Source organism: Carlito syrichta, unplaced genomic scaffold, assembly GCF_000164805.1.
Source record: "Carlito syrichta isolate Samal-C Ts95f unplaced genomic scaffold, Tarsius_syrichta-2.0.1 Scaffold308051, whole genome shotgun sequence".
NCBI classification, from domain to species: domain Eukaryota; kingdom Metazoa; phylum Chordata; class Mammalia; order Primates; family Tarsiidae; genus Carlito; species Carlito syrichta.
In genome coordinates, this window is record NW_007252147.1 from 1,026,708 (window position 1) to 1,040,744 (window position 14,037).

General features: G+C 44.3%; 2 protein-coding genes across 4 annotated transcripts in view; both read right to left on the bottom strand.

The window, feature by feature from the left end:
- CUNH1orf52 (chromosome unknown C1orf52 homolog) overlaps positions 1 to 348 on the bottom strand; it is an 8,557-nt gene extending 8,209 nt beyond the window's left edge. Inside the window, exon 1 of the mRNA XM_008064799.1 lies at positions 55 to 348. Coding sequence (XP_008062990.1) covers positions 55 to 333 — 279 coding nt within the window. The 5' untranslated portion in view covers positions 334 to 348. The remainder of the gene's footprint in view (positions 1 to 54) is intronic.
- Positions 349 to 5,848: 5,500 nt separating this feature from the next.
- Positions 5,849 to 14,037, bottom strand: part of BCL10 (B-cell CLL/lymphoma 10) — a 14,209-nt gene continuing 6,020 nt past the window's right edge. For 2 of the 3 annotated variants that reach the window (XM_008064800.1, XM_008064801.1), the window contains exons 2-3: positions 10,283 to 10,571; positions 5,849 to 6,942 (exon numbers count right to left, since the gene is read on the bottom strand). In XM_008064800.1, the coding sequence (XP_008062991.1) occupies positions 6,587 to 6,942; positions 10,283 to 10,571 (645 nt within the window). In that variant the 3' untranslated portion in view covers positions 5,849 to 6,586. The remainder of the gene's footprint in view (positions 6,943 to 10,282; positions 10,572 to 14,037) is intronic. The other variant, XM_008064802.1, reaches the window with a different exon arrangement.

Consider the following 14,037-nt stretch of genomic DNA (forward strand, 5'->3'; position numbering starts at 1 on the left):
GAGGCGGCAGGCCGAGCCGGGGCCGAGCGCGGGACACGGGGGCGGAGGCCTCACCTCCTCCGGCGCCTTGACGACGTGCCGCTCCCAGTCGATCTGCTTGTTGAGCGGGTTGTAGAGGAAGGCCGGGCGCGTCACGCTCCGGAACAGCTCGTCGGGGCCCGGCAGCCGCTTCTCCGCCTGGTTCCCGCAGCCGCCCGCCGACTGCGCCGGATGCGGGGCCCTGCGGCTCGCCGCCTCCGGCTCCACGTGGTCCTCCTCGTCCGAGGAACCCGAGCTGCTGCTGCTGCCGTAAGCCGCGAAATAGCTCAGCGGATCTTTCTCCTCGGCGGCCATGACGGCGGCTCGCCACGACCCAGGATTCCGCCGGAAGCCGGAAGTTGCTCCGGGGCCCGCCCCGCGGTGGGCCCCGCCCGCAAGTCCAGCGCGCGGGCGAGCGGTCTGCGCCCCCTGGCGGCGGCGCCCCGCTCCTGCTCCCGGGCTGAGGTCGGAGGCGCGGCCTGGTCGGTCCCCAAGCCGGCGCTTCTTTGGCTCATTCCCGAGGATGCTTGAGAAAGATGAGGTCCTGAGTTAAGGGCGCCAGCCAGACTGTCTGCACCCAATAGTCCCACGCCTGTAATCCCAGCACTCCGGGAGGCGGAGGCGAGAGGATCGCCTGAGTCCAGGGGCTGCAGACCAACTTGGGCATCTAGGCGAGACCTCATCTCTACAATAAATCAAAAAGTTAGCAGGGCGTGGTAGCACACGCCTTTGGTTTCAGCTACTTGGACGGCTGAGGTGGAAGGATCTCCTGAGCCCGGCAGGTTAAGGGTGCGGTGACCTTGAGCGTGCCACTGCACTCCAGCCTGGGTGACAGTGAGATTCCGGCTAAAAAAAAAAAAAAAGCATAGAAGAGCTAAGGAAGTTGTCAGCCGGCACGGTGGCACACACCTGTAATCCCAGCACTTTGGGAGGCAGAGGCAAAAGGATTGCCTGAGTCCAGGGGTTGGAGATCAACCCGGACAACATGGCAAGACCTCATTTCTACAATAAATCAAAAAATTAATCGGGCATGGTGGCACGTGCCTGTAGTTCCAGTTACTTGGAAGACTGAGGTGGAAGGATCTCCTGAGCCCAGCAGGTTAAGGGTGCGGTGGCCTTGAACGTGCCACTGCACTCCAGCCTGGGTGACAATGAGATTTTGACTCAAAAAAAAAGCATAGAAGAGCCAAGAAAGTTGTCAGCCGGGTGCGGTGGCAAACACCTGTAATCCCAGCACTTTGGAAGGCGGAGACGAGAGGATTGCCTGAGCTCAGGGGTTTGAGACCAGCGTGGGCAAATTGGCGAGACCTCATCTCTACAATAAAATAAAATAAAATTAGCTGGGCATGTTGGCGCATGCCTGTGGTCCCAGCTACTTGGAAGGCCAAGGTGGAAGGACTGCCTGAGCCCAGCAGGTCGAGACTGCGGTGGCCGTGAGCATGCCACTGCACTCCAGCTTGGGCGACACAATGAGACTCCGACTCAAAATCAATCAATCAATAAAATAAAATGTAAAAAAAAGAAAAATGAAATGTGTCTTTTCACTGTCACCCTACTTTAGTCCTTATCCAGAACAACTAGGACTTTTTCCTGATCCACTGCATTTCCTCTTCCAAATACAAACTCCCGGTGGGCATCCCCTGGTTGTCATGGGAGACCCCCAGGGGTGATGGATTTCTGAAACAGAGTCCTTTCCTGCTGGACCTCGTTTAAGGGCACCCTGAGCAGCCTCTCTTTGTTAAAAATCCTCTTGGATAGTATCCCACCATTCTGGAGTCCTCCAAACTCTCTGGCTTCTTGCTGTGAGCTCTTTCTAGGCCTGCCCGGCTCCATTTAGCCCCTAAATATTGGTGTTTCCCAAAATTCTGTACTTTCAGCAACACTCACTAACATGTTCCGAGGGCTTAACAAAGTTCCTAGTCAGCCCATACTTTTCAACACGGCATGGACCGCTTTCTGCTGTGATTCTCCAGTCTGGGTCTCCAATCCCAATCTAGGCCCAACTTCTACCTGGCTAAAATTTCCCACGTGCACATGATCCTCTGGAACTCAAACACCCACTTACTGGAACAGCAACTTGTCTTTTCTCATAACTTGCCTGTGCATTTGTGTTCCTTCTCTGGATAAATGATGTAACCGCGTGCCGAGTCACCAGGGAAACCAGGGATCTTTGACCCCTTCTGGTGAACTGAGAGGGAGTGATACCTACATGGCATTGTATTAGTATAAATAAGTCCCAATTATGACGTTTGCACATTCAGATGATACTGACTTGCCTTTCCTCCCTGGACGTACGTAGGCTCCAGGGCAGAAATAAGTCTATCTTGTACACTCTGTTTTCCCCAAGTCCTATGGGACAATGTTGTGAGCTCCTTGAGGGGAGGTTCAGGACTGTGCTTTGTTCATTTTTATTTATCTTTTAGATTAGAAAATAGTTTGTTTTAGAAAGTCAACTAGAGAAAGAAGAGATTCTCATTCCCAAGGCAGGGGAGGGAGTCATAGCTCCAAGAGCACACGGTCACACCAGTCTAATAAGCCAATGGCCCCCTTTTTTTAGATTAGAAAATAACAGTTTATTTATAAATTAGAGAAAGAGAGAGAGGAGAGCTTTATTTTTTTATACCTAGTACCCAGTACAGTGCTTGTCACAGAACAGTTGATCGATAAATACTGGATTTTAATAATTTATGAAGGTGTGGGTCCAGGTAAGTGTTTCATAAATTTTTCCTCCAAGTTCTCTTAGTGACAAAGAAAAATGATAATCCCAGCCAGGCGCAGTGGTTCACGCCTATAATCCCAGCACTTTGGGAGGCCGAGGCGAGAGGATTATCTGAGCCCATGGGTTCGAGACCAGCCTGGGAAACTTGGTAAGAACTCAGCTCTACGATAAGTCAAAAAATTAGCCGGGTGTGGTGCCCCGTGCCTGTAATTCCAGTTACTTGGAAGACTGAGGTGGAAGGATCACCTGAGCCCAGCAGGTCGAGGATGTGGTGGCCTTGAGCATGCCACTGCAGTCTAACCTGGGCAACAAAGTGGACTCCGACTCAAAAAAAAAAAAAATAGTGAACTGTAGCAAGTCCAAAGGTATTCGGTATCTCAGCTGACCCTTCGCAGTCAGTTAGATTAAATGCCTTGTCCCACTCTGCCACCTCTTCTTACTACTGCACTTGACTAATCTTTAAACAAACAAAAATAAAAGTGAACCCATTCATAAAAAGCCCGGAAGGAAACTTAATGCATATTGATAAAAGGAGCCAGTCTAAAAAAAAAGGTTCATATTGTATCTCTAAAACCATTCGTATGGGAGGGAGAGGAGAGGGGCAAGGGATGAATGGGTGAAGCACAGATTTTTTAGAGAAACTGAAGTAGGCTGGGCTCAGTGGCTCAGCCTGTAATCCCGGCGCTTTGGGAGGCTGAGGCGAGCGGATTGCCTGAGCCCATGGGTTCGAGATCAGCCCGGGCAACTTGGCGAGATCTCTTCTCTACAATAAATCAAAAATTAGCCAGGCGTGGTAGTGTGCTCCTGTAGTTATGGCTCTTTGGAAGGCTGAGGCCGAAGGATCGCTGGAGCCCAGCAGGTAGAGGCTGTGGTGGCCTGAGCGTGCCATGGCACTCCAGCCTGGTGACAGAGTGAGACTCTAACCACCCCCCCAAAAGTGAAACCACTCTGTAGGACACTGTATTGGTGGATACATGATGTTATACATTGTGAAAACCCACAGAAGTGTACAACACGAAGAGCAAACCCTAACTCTGGACTTTGGTTAATAGTAAAGATTGATTCATCAATTATAACAAATGTACTACACCAATGTAAGATATTAATGTTGGAAAGAGGGAGAGAAGAATGTATTTTGTGTTTTTTTTTTTGAGTTGGAGTCTCACTCTTTCACCCAGGCTGGAGTGCAGTGGCACGCTCCAGGCCACCGCAGCCTCGACCAGCTGGGCTCCAGTGATCCTTCTGCCTCAACCTTCCAAGTAGCTAGAACTACAGGCATGTGCCACCACGACTAGCTAATTTTTTGATTTACTGGAGAGACGAGGTCTTGCCAAATTGCCCGGGTGGGTTTCGAACCCGCGGGCTCAGGCAATCCACTCGCCTTGGTCTCCCAAAGTGCTGGGATTACAGGCTGAGCCACCGAGCCTGGCCAAGAAGAGTGTATTTAGAAGCACTCTGTATTTTCTGAAAACTTGCAATTGCTCTAAAAAATAAAGTATTAATTACACACACACAGAAATAAAAAAGTGAGCTCGAAGGTGGTTTTTATATTGTGATAATATGGTATCCCTGGAAAGTAACTTTTTTGCTGCTGCATTAATCAATTTAGTTAACAAACTGCATCCTGTCTTCCTAAGTTTATACTTTTTGTAATGGCTAGTTTTCAGTGTTTAAAGGGAAAAAAATGATTTGTAGGAATCAAAAACGCAAAAGCTTACACTCACAAGAACCTTAATTTTATGTTTTATGCTGTTAGCCAGCAGTCTAAATGAGAACTCAGTGTCAAAACTAAGCTATAAATATATGTAGGTGCCGTAGCATATCTAAATTATGATCCTTGATTCAATTCTTAAAATGTATCCACGTACTGAAATTTATTAATGAAATGAAACGTCTGCTTCCACTTTTTTTTGAGTTGGAATCTCACTTTGCTGCCTAGGCTAGCGTGCAGTGGCATAACCATGACTCACCGCAGCCTTGACCACCAGGGCTCAGTTGATCCTCCTGCCTCGGCCTTCTGTGTAGCTGAGACTGCAGGCATGTACCACCACGCTCAACTAATTTTTTGATTTTTTTGTAGAGCTGAGGTCTCAGTATGTTGCCCAACCTGGTCTCAAACTCCTGGGCTCAAGCGATCCTCCTGCCTAGGCCTCCCAAAGTGCTGAGATTATAGGCAGAGCTACCACACCCATCCTGCTTTCGTTTTTTAAATAACGCCATGCCACTAATTTCTCATGCTACACATTGGATGTGAAGCACATTTCCCCATAATTTTTAGAAAATGTTTATATGAAAAATCATCCATTAAAAAATTTTAAAGCAAATATGCCCATCTTTTTCATCAGCCCATCCAGAAGTGAAACTCAAGCTCACAACTTAGTTTTCTATAAATACTCGTATGTCTATTTTTAAAATGTGTTTTAGATATTTCCTCCTGAAAGTTTTGAAACTCCAAAATAGCACTACATTAAAAAAACTTTTATTAGTAATAACAAATTTTCATTTCTGCTTTTTTGCAATTAATAGTAGAAATAGGAAAACAGGTAGAACTGTAATTTTTAAAAAACAATGAGAGTGTAAGATGCATAAATGAGTAAAATAAGTCAAACTGTATTATACAACAAAAAGACAAATCTGGTTAAATAGCATTATTCAAATAGCATTAAAAACACAATTGAAGGTCAGGCATGGTGGCTCACACCTACAATCCCAGCACTTTGGAAGGCCGAGGTGAGAGGACTGCCTAAGTCCACGGGTTCCAGACCAGCTTGGGCAACTTGGTGAGACCTCATCTCTATAATAAATAAAAAAATTAGCTGGGTGTGGTGGCATGGGCCTATAATTCCAGCTACTTAGAAGGCTGAGGTACAAGGATCACCTGAGCCCAGCAGGTTGAGGCTGCGGTGGCCATGAGTGTGCCACTGCATTCCAGCTTGGACAACAGAATGAGACACCGACTCAAAAAAACAAAACAAAACACAACTGCCACACACTCTCCAAAACCATTTGCTCTAGTTATTTTAACTGTACAGTGGCCCTCATGAAAAGTGACAGCAAAGTACACAGAAAGTATGTTTCAAAATCTCACCAAATTACACGTACTATCTAAAGTTTAGGCCAAGAGTTTTATTTAACAATTAAAATGATTAAGCCAAGTATATGAAAATCCTAAAAAGGTAGCAAGGTTAATTAGAAATGAATTTTGGCAAACTGAGATCTTAGGTGGTTCAAATTCCCTCTCATTTTAGAGATGAGAAAGCAGAGGCACAGAACAGTTATGTCATGGACTACAGCATGGGAAAGTGAGAACTTTAGGTGTTCGTCTAGTATCAGAAGGAGACCTTTTAAGTTCCTGTAAGGCCAATGGAGTGGGAAAGAAAAATTTTTTCAATATATTGGCAGTTTTTCCATCAATGGCTGGCTTTATTACTGAACAGAAGCAGCTCAATGCTGAAAATCTGCTCCTGAATGGTTGGAAAGGACTATTAGACTCTGAAAATTTCTAGCACAAATGCATGAGATGAAAAATTATTTCCAGCCTAAGAGTCTATTCTCAGATAGAGATACATTCCCTATTAATCTTAAAATATATAATGGTTGAAAACAATAAAACACCTAAAAAAAAAGACTAGAAAATACTGAAAAGTACATGATTGACATGATTTGCATTTAGCAATTCTAAAAATTTGTTTCTTTTACCTAACAAATTCTATTTACAAAGTATGCTTACATTGTATTTTAAAAGGCAAGTATCAAATGTAAATAAATCATTACAATGGTTTTATAAAAAGACTCATAACCTTTAAAACATTTTTGTCATTATTAAAAAATCTAGAAGGCAGGAGATTGTCACTGCGGTGAAAGAGCACGTGATCTTAAGGGAAGAAACATCTCGCTAGAGTTTCCACAAGTTCCTCCTTCTTCTAACTGCAGCTCTGGTGGCAAAGGAGGAGCCCCAGGGTCCCCAGGTCTAGGAAGTGTTGTTGAAGAGAAGATGGTATTTTCAGTTCTGCCTACTTCCAGAACAGGCAAATTCAGAGAAGAATTAGTAGAAAAAAAGGGGGCCGTGCTTGATTCTCCTTCTGGATGGTATACGACAGTGGATGCTCTCAGTTTTTCAGAAAAATTACTCTCATCTGAATTTGATCTAGAGAGGTTGTTCGTGGCTCCATCTGGAAAGGGCTCGCAGCTACCGCATTTCAGTCCTATAATAAAATTAACCAAATGCAAATGAAAAAGTAAAATAATTGAGTCCATGCCCATTTTGTAACCTGTTAAAGATTACAAGATAGTTAGCACTAAAACAAAATTTATTTTCTTATTTTTATTTTGAGTTCGAATCTCACTCTGTCACCCAGGCTGGAGTGCGGTGGCATACTCAAGGCCACCACAGCTTTGACCTGCTGGGCTCAACTGATCCTTCCGCTTCAGCCTTCCAAGTAGCTGGAACTATAGGTGTGTACCACCAAGCCTGGCTAATGTTTTTATTTATTGTAGAGACGAGGTTTCCCCATGTAGCCCAGGCTGGTCTCGAACCTGTGGGCTCGGGCAATCCTCTCGCCTTCGCCTACCAACGTGCTGGGATTACAGGCGTGAGCCACTGCGCCTGACTACTAAACCAAAATTTAAACAGCAACTTATAAATTCTATCATAATCCATTTCAAATCTCATTTGCTTTTCTCAACATCCATGAAATATACTATTATTGGCATTTTCTAGATTAAAAAATAGTCTCATGGAAGTTATACGCTATAACTCACATATATATGCTACAATCCACATTTAATGTACAGTATATTTATAGACTTTAACCACTGAAGGATCTGGAAAAAATTTAAAGGCTCCTAAAATTTTTTATAAAATAAAAAATAGCTTTCACAACTAATAAATATTCTTTAGTATTCTGATGTAAAAGATATTAGCCAGTAAAGACAAAATTTAAATGTGGAAGATGCTAAAATTCTATGAGTTATTCAATGGTAGTTACTGACTCTTCAATCACAGAATGTTAGAACTGAAAGATTTCAGAGGTTATCTGGGATAGTCTCTCATTATTAGAGATGAGAAAACTGAAGCACAGAACAGTCACAACATGCCCAACGCTCCAGGACTGCAGCATGGGAAAGTGAGAACTACAAGTGAACAGACAATGTCCCGGTTTACTTTTTTTTTTTAATGTTAAGAAAAGTTTATTTAAAAGTAAATTCAAGAGAGAGAGAGAGAAGGAAGAAAGAAGATTCACCTCCCAAGGTGGGGGAGGGGGACCAAAGCCAGGAAGCATGGCCACAGCCATGGCTCAAGGAGCACATGGCCACACCAGACTCTAGCAAGGCAATGGCCCCCGATTTTCAAACGAATAGTTTACTCAAGTGACAGCAGTTGTTCCCATCAGCTATGGTGCTAATGTATCCCCCAAAATTCACAAGCTGGAAACTTGGTTGCCATTGTTGCAGTGTTACGCGGTGGGGCCTTTGGCAGGTGACTGGCCCTCGAGGACAGAGCCATTTTACCAGGAGAGGGTTAGTTACTTCAGGAGTTCGATCCCCTTTTCCTTTCTGTCTCATGCATTCTCACCTTCTTTTGCCTCTCTGTTTTCTGCCCTTCCACCAAGGGATGACACTTGCCAGAAGTTGGTGCCATGGTCTTGGACCTACCAGCCTCAGAACTATGAGAAATAAACTTCTTTTCTTTATAAATTACTCTGTCTTTGGTATTGTTATAGCAGCAGCAAACTGAGACTCCATCAGAGAATTTTCCCATATCCAAAGGGTAGAGCTAACAACTATCCAGAGGATTGAAAGAATAAACACAAATATAATTTACCTTTTTGTTATCTTGCAAATATTACATGTCAGTTTTTTCCAGTGGGCTTTTTTCTTTTTTTTAAGTCTGGGTCTCACTCTGTTGCCCAGGCAGGAGTCCTGTGGCACAGTCATGGCTCACTACAGCCTTGACATCCTGGGCTCAGACGATCCTTCTGACTCAAACTCCTAAGTAGCTAGGACTACGGTGCATACCACCATACCTGGCTAATTTTTTAAAAATTTTCTGTTGAGATGAGGTCTCACTACATTGCCTAGGCTGGTCTTGAACTCCTGGGCTCAAGCAATTGTCCCTCTCAGTCTTCCAAAGTACTAGGATTACAGATGTAAGTAACTGTGCTAGGCCTAGTTTTTCTTTTCTTTTTTTTTTTCTTTGAGTTGGAGTTTCACTCTATCACCCAGACTGGAATGCAGTGGCACGCAGCCTCGACCTGCTGGGCTCCACCGATCCTTCCACCTCAGCCTTCCAAGTAGCTGGAACTACAAGTGCACGTTACCATGCCTGGTTCATTTTTTATTTATTGTAGAGATGAGGTCTTGCCAAGTTGCCTGGGCGGGTCTCGAACCCTCGGACTCAGGCAATCCACTCGCCTCAGCCTCCCAAAGTGCTGGGATTACAGGCTGAGCCACCGAGCCCAGCCTAGGCCTAGTTTTTCATCTTCACAATACATTCAGCATTTCTGTCCCACACTATAGAAACTATTTTCTTCTATGTGGCTCAAAAGAGAAAACTTCTAATGTATCCCAACAAGAACTTATGGACTACACGTTCCTTAAGGGCAGAGTCCTCAATTACTCATTTCTATATCACCAACCTAGAAGAGCTGTAGAACTTTATGTGTTCTTGAGAGAAATAGAAAAGCCCCCTAGGAGGCTGCAGGCTTAAACTGTGCAGGCAATTCTACGTAACATTCCAATCAGTGAGTGTATGCTCCAAGGTGAGGGTGAAAAGGGACAGGTAGATTTTCCATTCCCTTAATTTCAGTTCCCATGCATTCACATCCTGCTGGAGAGTGTGATTCTAGTGTTAAAAGTCAAGAATATTCTATGCAACATGATTCCTGTAAACATGCCAACTACTCCATCTTGCGATCAACTGTGGAAGAAAAATTAGCAGAGATGGACTTAGATTACGCTTGGATAGATTAATTTTACATTCTGCTGACTTTAGGTAAAAAACCCTATGTACACAGGGATTTCATGATAGTAAGTATTCCATGAATGGTATTATTAGAGGAATACAAATACAAGAGATTAGCCGGGCTTGGTGGCTCAGCCTGTAATCCCAGCACTTTGGGAGGCTGAGGTGAGTGGATTGCCTGAGCCCGCGGGTTCGAGACCTGTCTGGGCAACTTGGAGAGACCTCATCTCTATAATAAGTCAAAAATTAGCCAGGCGTGGTAGCGCGTGCCTGTAGTTCCTGCTACTTGGAAGGCTGAGGTGGAAGGATCACCGGAGCCCAGCAGTTGAGGCTGCGGTGACCGGGAGCGGCCACTGCACTCCAGTCTGGGTGACGGAGTGAGACTCCAACTCAAAAAACAAACAAACAAACAAAAAAACCCAAAAAACAAATACAAGAGATATTGAGTGATATTCTACTTTTGCAATGTAATAATATCATAGAAGGTAAAAGAAATGCAAATCAAATATAATCCTGAAATTTAAAGTTTTTGAAAACATTATTACATTGAAATTAACTTTTAGATATCTAAAATATCTTACCTTTCAGATGTTCTAGTTTTATATTTCTAAGTTTCAGCACTTCATCTGTAATCTTCTGTATTAGGAAGTTCTGTGTTTTTTCTCGCCGAATAGATTCAACAAGTGTGTCTAGTCCTTTGGGGTTTTCTTGCAAGTAGTCTAATAGTTTTCCAGCTCTTTTTCTACTTGATGTTCGACAAGAAATTTCTTCAGTGTCTTCTCTACTGAGTATTTTTTTTGCACGTAGATGATCAAAATGTCTCTCAGCTATGATTTTCTCACACAGGTATACACGCAAATTTTCTAAAGCCTAAAAGACAAAAAATATGCTTCAATGGTATTTATTTTTAAACACCCGAGAAAAACACATAGGTGAATGATTATTAGTTTGGGACCTTAATTGGTGTGAGACAAGGTTCTAAAGCCAGAAGACTCAGGCCCTATAAAATGTTTGCTAATTAAGTTGCAAGTCCAAGTTACACAACCAAGTCCCAGACATTCCTTACTGCTCTGATCTCACCTTCACACCTAAACACCAAGACCAGGTTGTGAGAAGGAGACCCTCGAATCTAGAGGGCTTGGATCCTTGGAAACTGGAAGGTCTGCTTAGGGCCACCTTCAGGAGTTAAGGATGAGAGCAAAGACGATGGTACATTTTAGCTACTGTTTTAGCAAATAATTTAGAATTACTCAGGGGTTGGGGGAGAACTTATTGAGAGGTCTCAGTTTATAAATTTCTCATGTTTGTTATTAATTATTCTTTGTTATTAATTATTGACTCCCTAGAGCAAAACTGTAAAAAAATAAATAAATAAAACCCAAACAAACAAAAAACCTAAACTAAAAGGGTCCTCCAAATGTATATGCCTTGAAGGTCAGTTGAAACACTACAGGCCGGGCTTGGTGGCTCAGCTTGTAATCCCAGCACTTTGGGAGGCCAAGGAGAGCGGATTGCCTTAGCCCTCAGGTTCGAGACCAGCCTGGGCTACTTGGTGAGATCTCGTCTCTACATTAAATCAAAAATTAGTGGGACATGGTAGCGTGCACCTGTAGTTCCAGCTACTTGGAAGGCTGAGGCGGAAGGACTGTCTGAGCCTAGTAGGTCGAGGCTGTGGTGGCCGGGAGTGTGCCACTGCACTCCAGCCTGGGCAACAGTGAGACTCTGACTCAAAAAAACCCCCAAATTAACAAAAAAAGAAAAAGCACATACTCTAACTCAGTGAATCTGTATTGGTGGAAGGGAGATGGGAGGGTGAGTGGGAAGAGAAACCTAAAGGAAGAGTGAGTGTTGGAAAAACAAAATGAAGAAATTAAGAAAAAGAAGGCCAGGCATGGTGACTCATGCCTATAACCCAGCACTTTGGGAGGCTGAGGTGAGAGGGTTGCGTGAGCCCAGGAGTTTGAGACCAGTCTGGGCAATATGGTGAGACATCATCTCTACAATAAATCAAAAAATTAGCCGGGTGTGGTGACACATGCCTGTGGTTCCAGCTACTTGGAAGGATCGCCTGAGCCCAGCAGGTCGAGGCTGCAGTAGGTGTGAGTGTGCCACTGCACTCCAGTCTGGGCAAAGAGACTCCAACACAAAAAGAAAAAATAAAGTAAGAAAAGACCACAGAAAAGAAGCCTAGACTTGAGAAGTGCCTAAGGGAGCTTATTAGTAGAAAATTCATTTTGGTCTCAATAACGGCTTCATAATTTGATGCCAGTGATTGCATTTTATCTCTATTTACTAGATGCGTGATCCTGTGCCTGTTTCCTCATCTGACTGTTAAGAGGAATAAGTAAATGCATGTATGCAAAGTACTTAGAAAAGTTTTCAAAACACAGTGAGTGATCACCACACGTTAGTGATGATGACAGAGCTAAAAGCAACAGAGGATCTAGAAAGTCCCCCAGTGGACAATGGCAGGAAAGGCTGGTGCAGGGTATGTGTGGGTCTCAGTCTACTGAACTCTCACATCATTTGCTTATTCATACGACATACACTATATATATCTAAATTCCTAAAATGCCAAGTGGTGAGCACTGAGAAGACAAAGATAAACAAGATTTGAATCTTGTAGGCAAAGGGCTCAAGGTCTAGTCACACAAAATAATTATAAGACAATCTGATATGGACCAGGAAAAAAAATGATTGGTCAAGTACTGGGGAAGCAAAGCAAGTAACTATCTCTAGGGCCTGGGGAATTGGCAGTGGCTATGCTTCATTGACTAGCAGGGAAGTACGCAGGGGGAGAAATACTAAGTCTGGGGTAGTTGGAACACAGGGTGCATGCGAGAAGGTGTTGAGAAATGAAGCCAGGAAGAAAGGCTGGATCATAGACTTTTTACAACATGCTGAGGAACATATATTTCCCTGTAGTCAAAAAGAAGAGTCAGCTGGGCTCGGTGGCTCAGCCTGTAATCCCAGAGCTTTGGGAGGCTGAGGTGAGTGGATTGCCTAAACCCGCGAGTTCAAGACCCGCCTGGGCAACTTGGCGAGACCTCATCTCTACAATAAATCAAAAAATTAGCCGGGTGTGGTACTGCGTGCCTGTAGTTCCAGCTACTTGGAAGGCTGAGGCGGAAGGATCGCCAGGGCCCAGCAGGTCGAGGTTGCGGTGGCCCCACTGCACTCCAGTCTGGGCGACAGAGTAAGACTCCAACTCAAAAAAAATAAATAAAAGAAGAGTCAGCAAAGGTTTCTAAGTAAGAGGCAGTTGGCTGGGCACGGTGACTCATGCCTGTAATCCCAGCACTTTGGGAGGCTGAGGTGAGAGGACTGTGTGAGCCCAGGAGTTTGAGACCAGTCTAGGCAACGTAGCGAGACCTCGTCTCTACCAAAAAATAAAAAAAAATTAGCTGAATATGGTGGTGTACACCGGTAGTCCCAACTACTTGGGAGGCTGAGGTGGGAGGATTTGCTTGAGCCCAGGAGTTCCAGGTTGTGGGGAGCCATGATCATTCTACTGCACTCCATCCTGGTTGACAGAGTGAGACCCTAACTCAAAAAATACAAAAACAAAAACAAAAAAAAAGGGAAGCAGTAAGGAAACTTTTGCAGAGGACTGGGGAGAGCCGAAGGAGATCAGTCAGAAGGTTGCTGCAATTATGTCACATGAGCTATGCTGAGTGTAGAGACAGACTGGCTTTTAGACAAACTCCTTGCAAAAACCTCAGGTGCTGCCATTTCTATCACCTACATACCGATGATTCCCAAACTTGTAACTGTGATCAAGACTATCTAGACACCCCGCAAACACTTCAAATGTAACACGTCCCAAACCAAGTTTATCTTTCCCTCACCTTTTCCTGTGGGATTCGCAACTGACATGGGGGTACTACCGCCCAATCAACCAAACTATAAACCTAGAACTCATCCCTGATGCTTCTTTCTCCCTCACACCTAATCACTAGCCTACGAAGTCCTGCCAATCGACCACCTACTGTATCCACCATGCTCCTTCACTTCATCTCTGCTATTAGCAATGCCCTGGTTCGGTCCTTACCATATCCTATATGGATATTAACAACAGAAACCTAGCTGTAATTAACTACCTTCTTCCTTCTCCTCAAATTTCTCCTTCACACATCTATTAAGTCTTCCAACTTTTCAGCCTGGTGTAGTGGCTCACGCCAGCACTTTGGGAGGTGAAAGCGAGAGGATTGCCTGAGCCCAGGGGTTCAAGACCAGCCCGGGCAACTTGTTGAGAACTCGTCTCTACAATACATAAATTTTTCATTTTTTTTTGAGTTGGAGTCTCACTCTGTCACCCAGACTGGAGTGCAGTGGC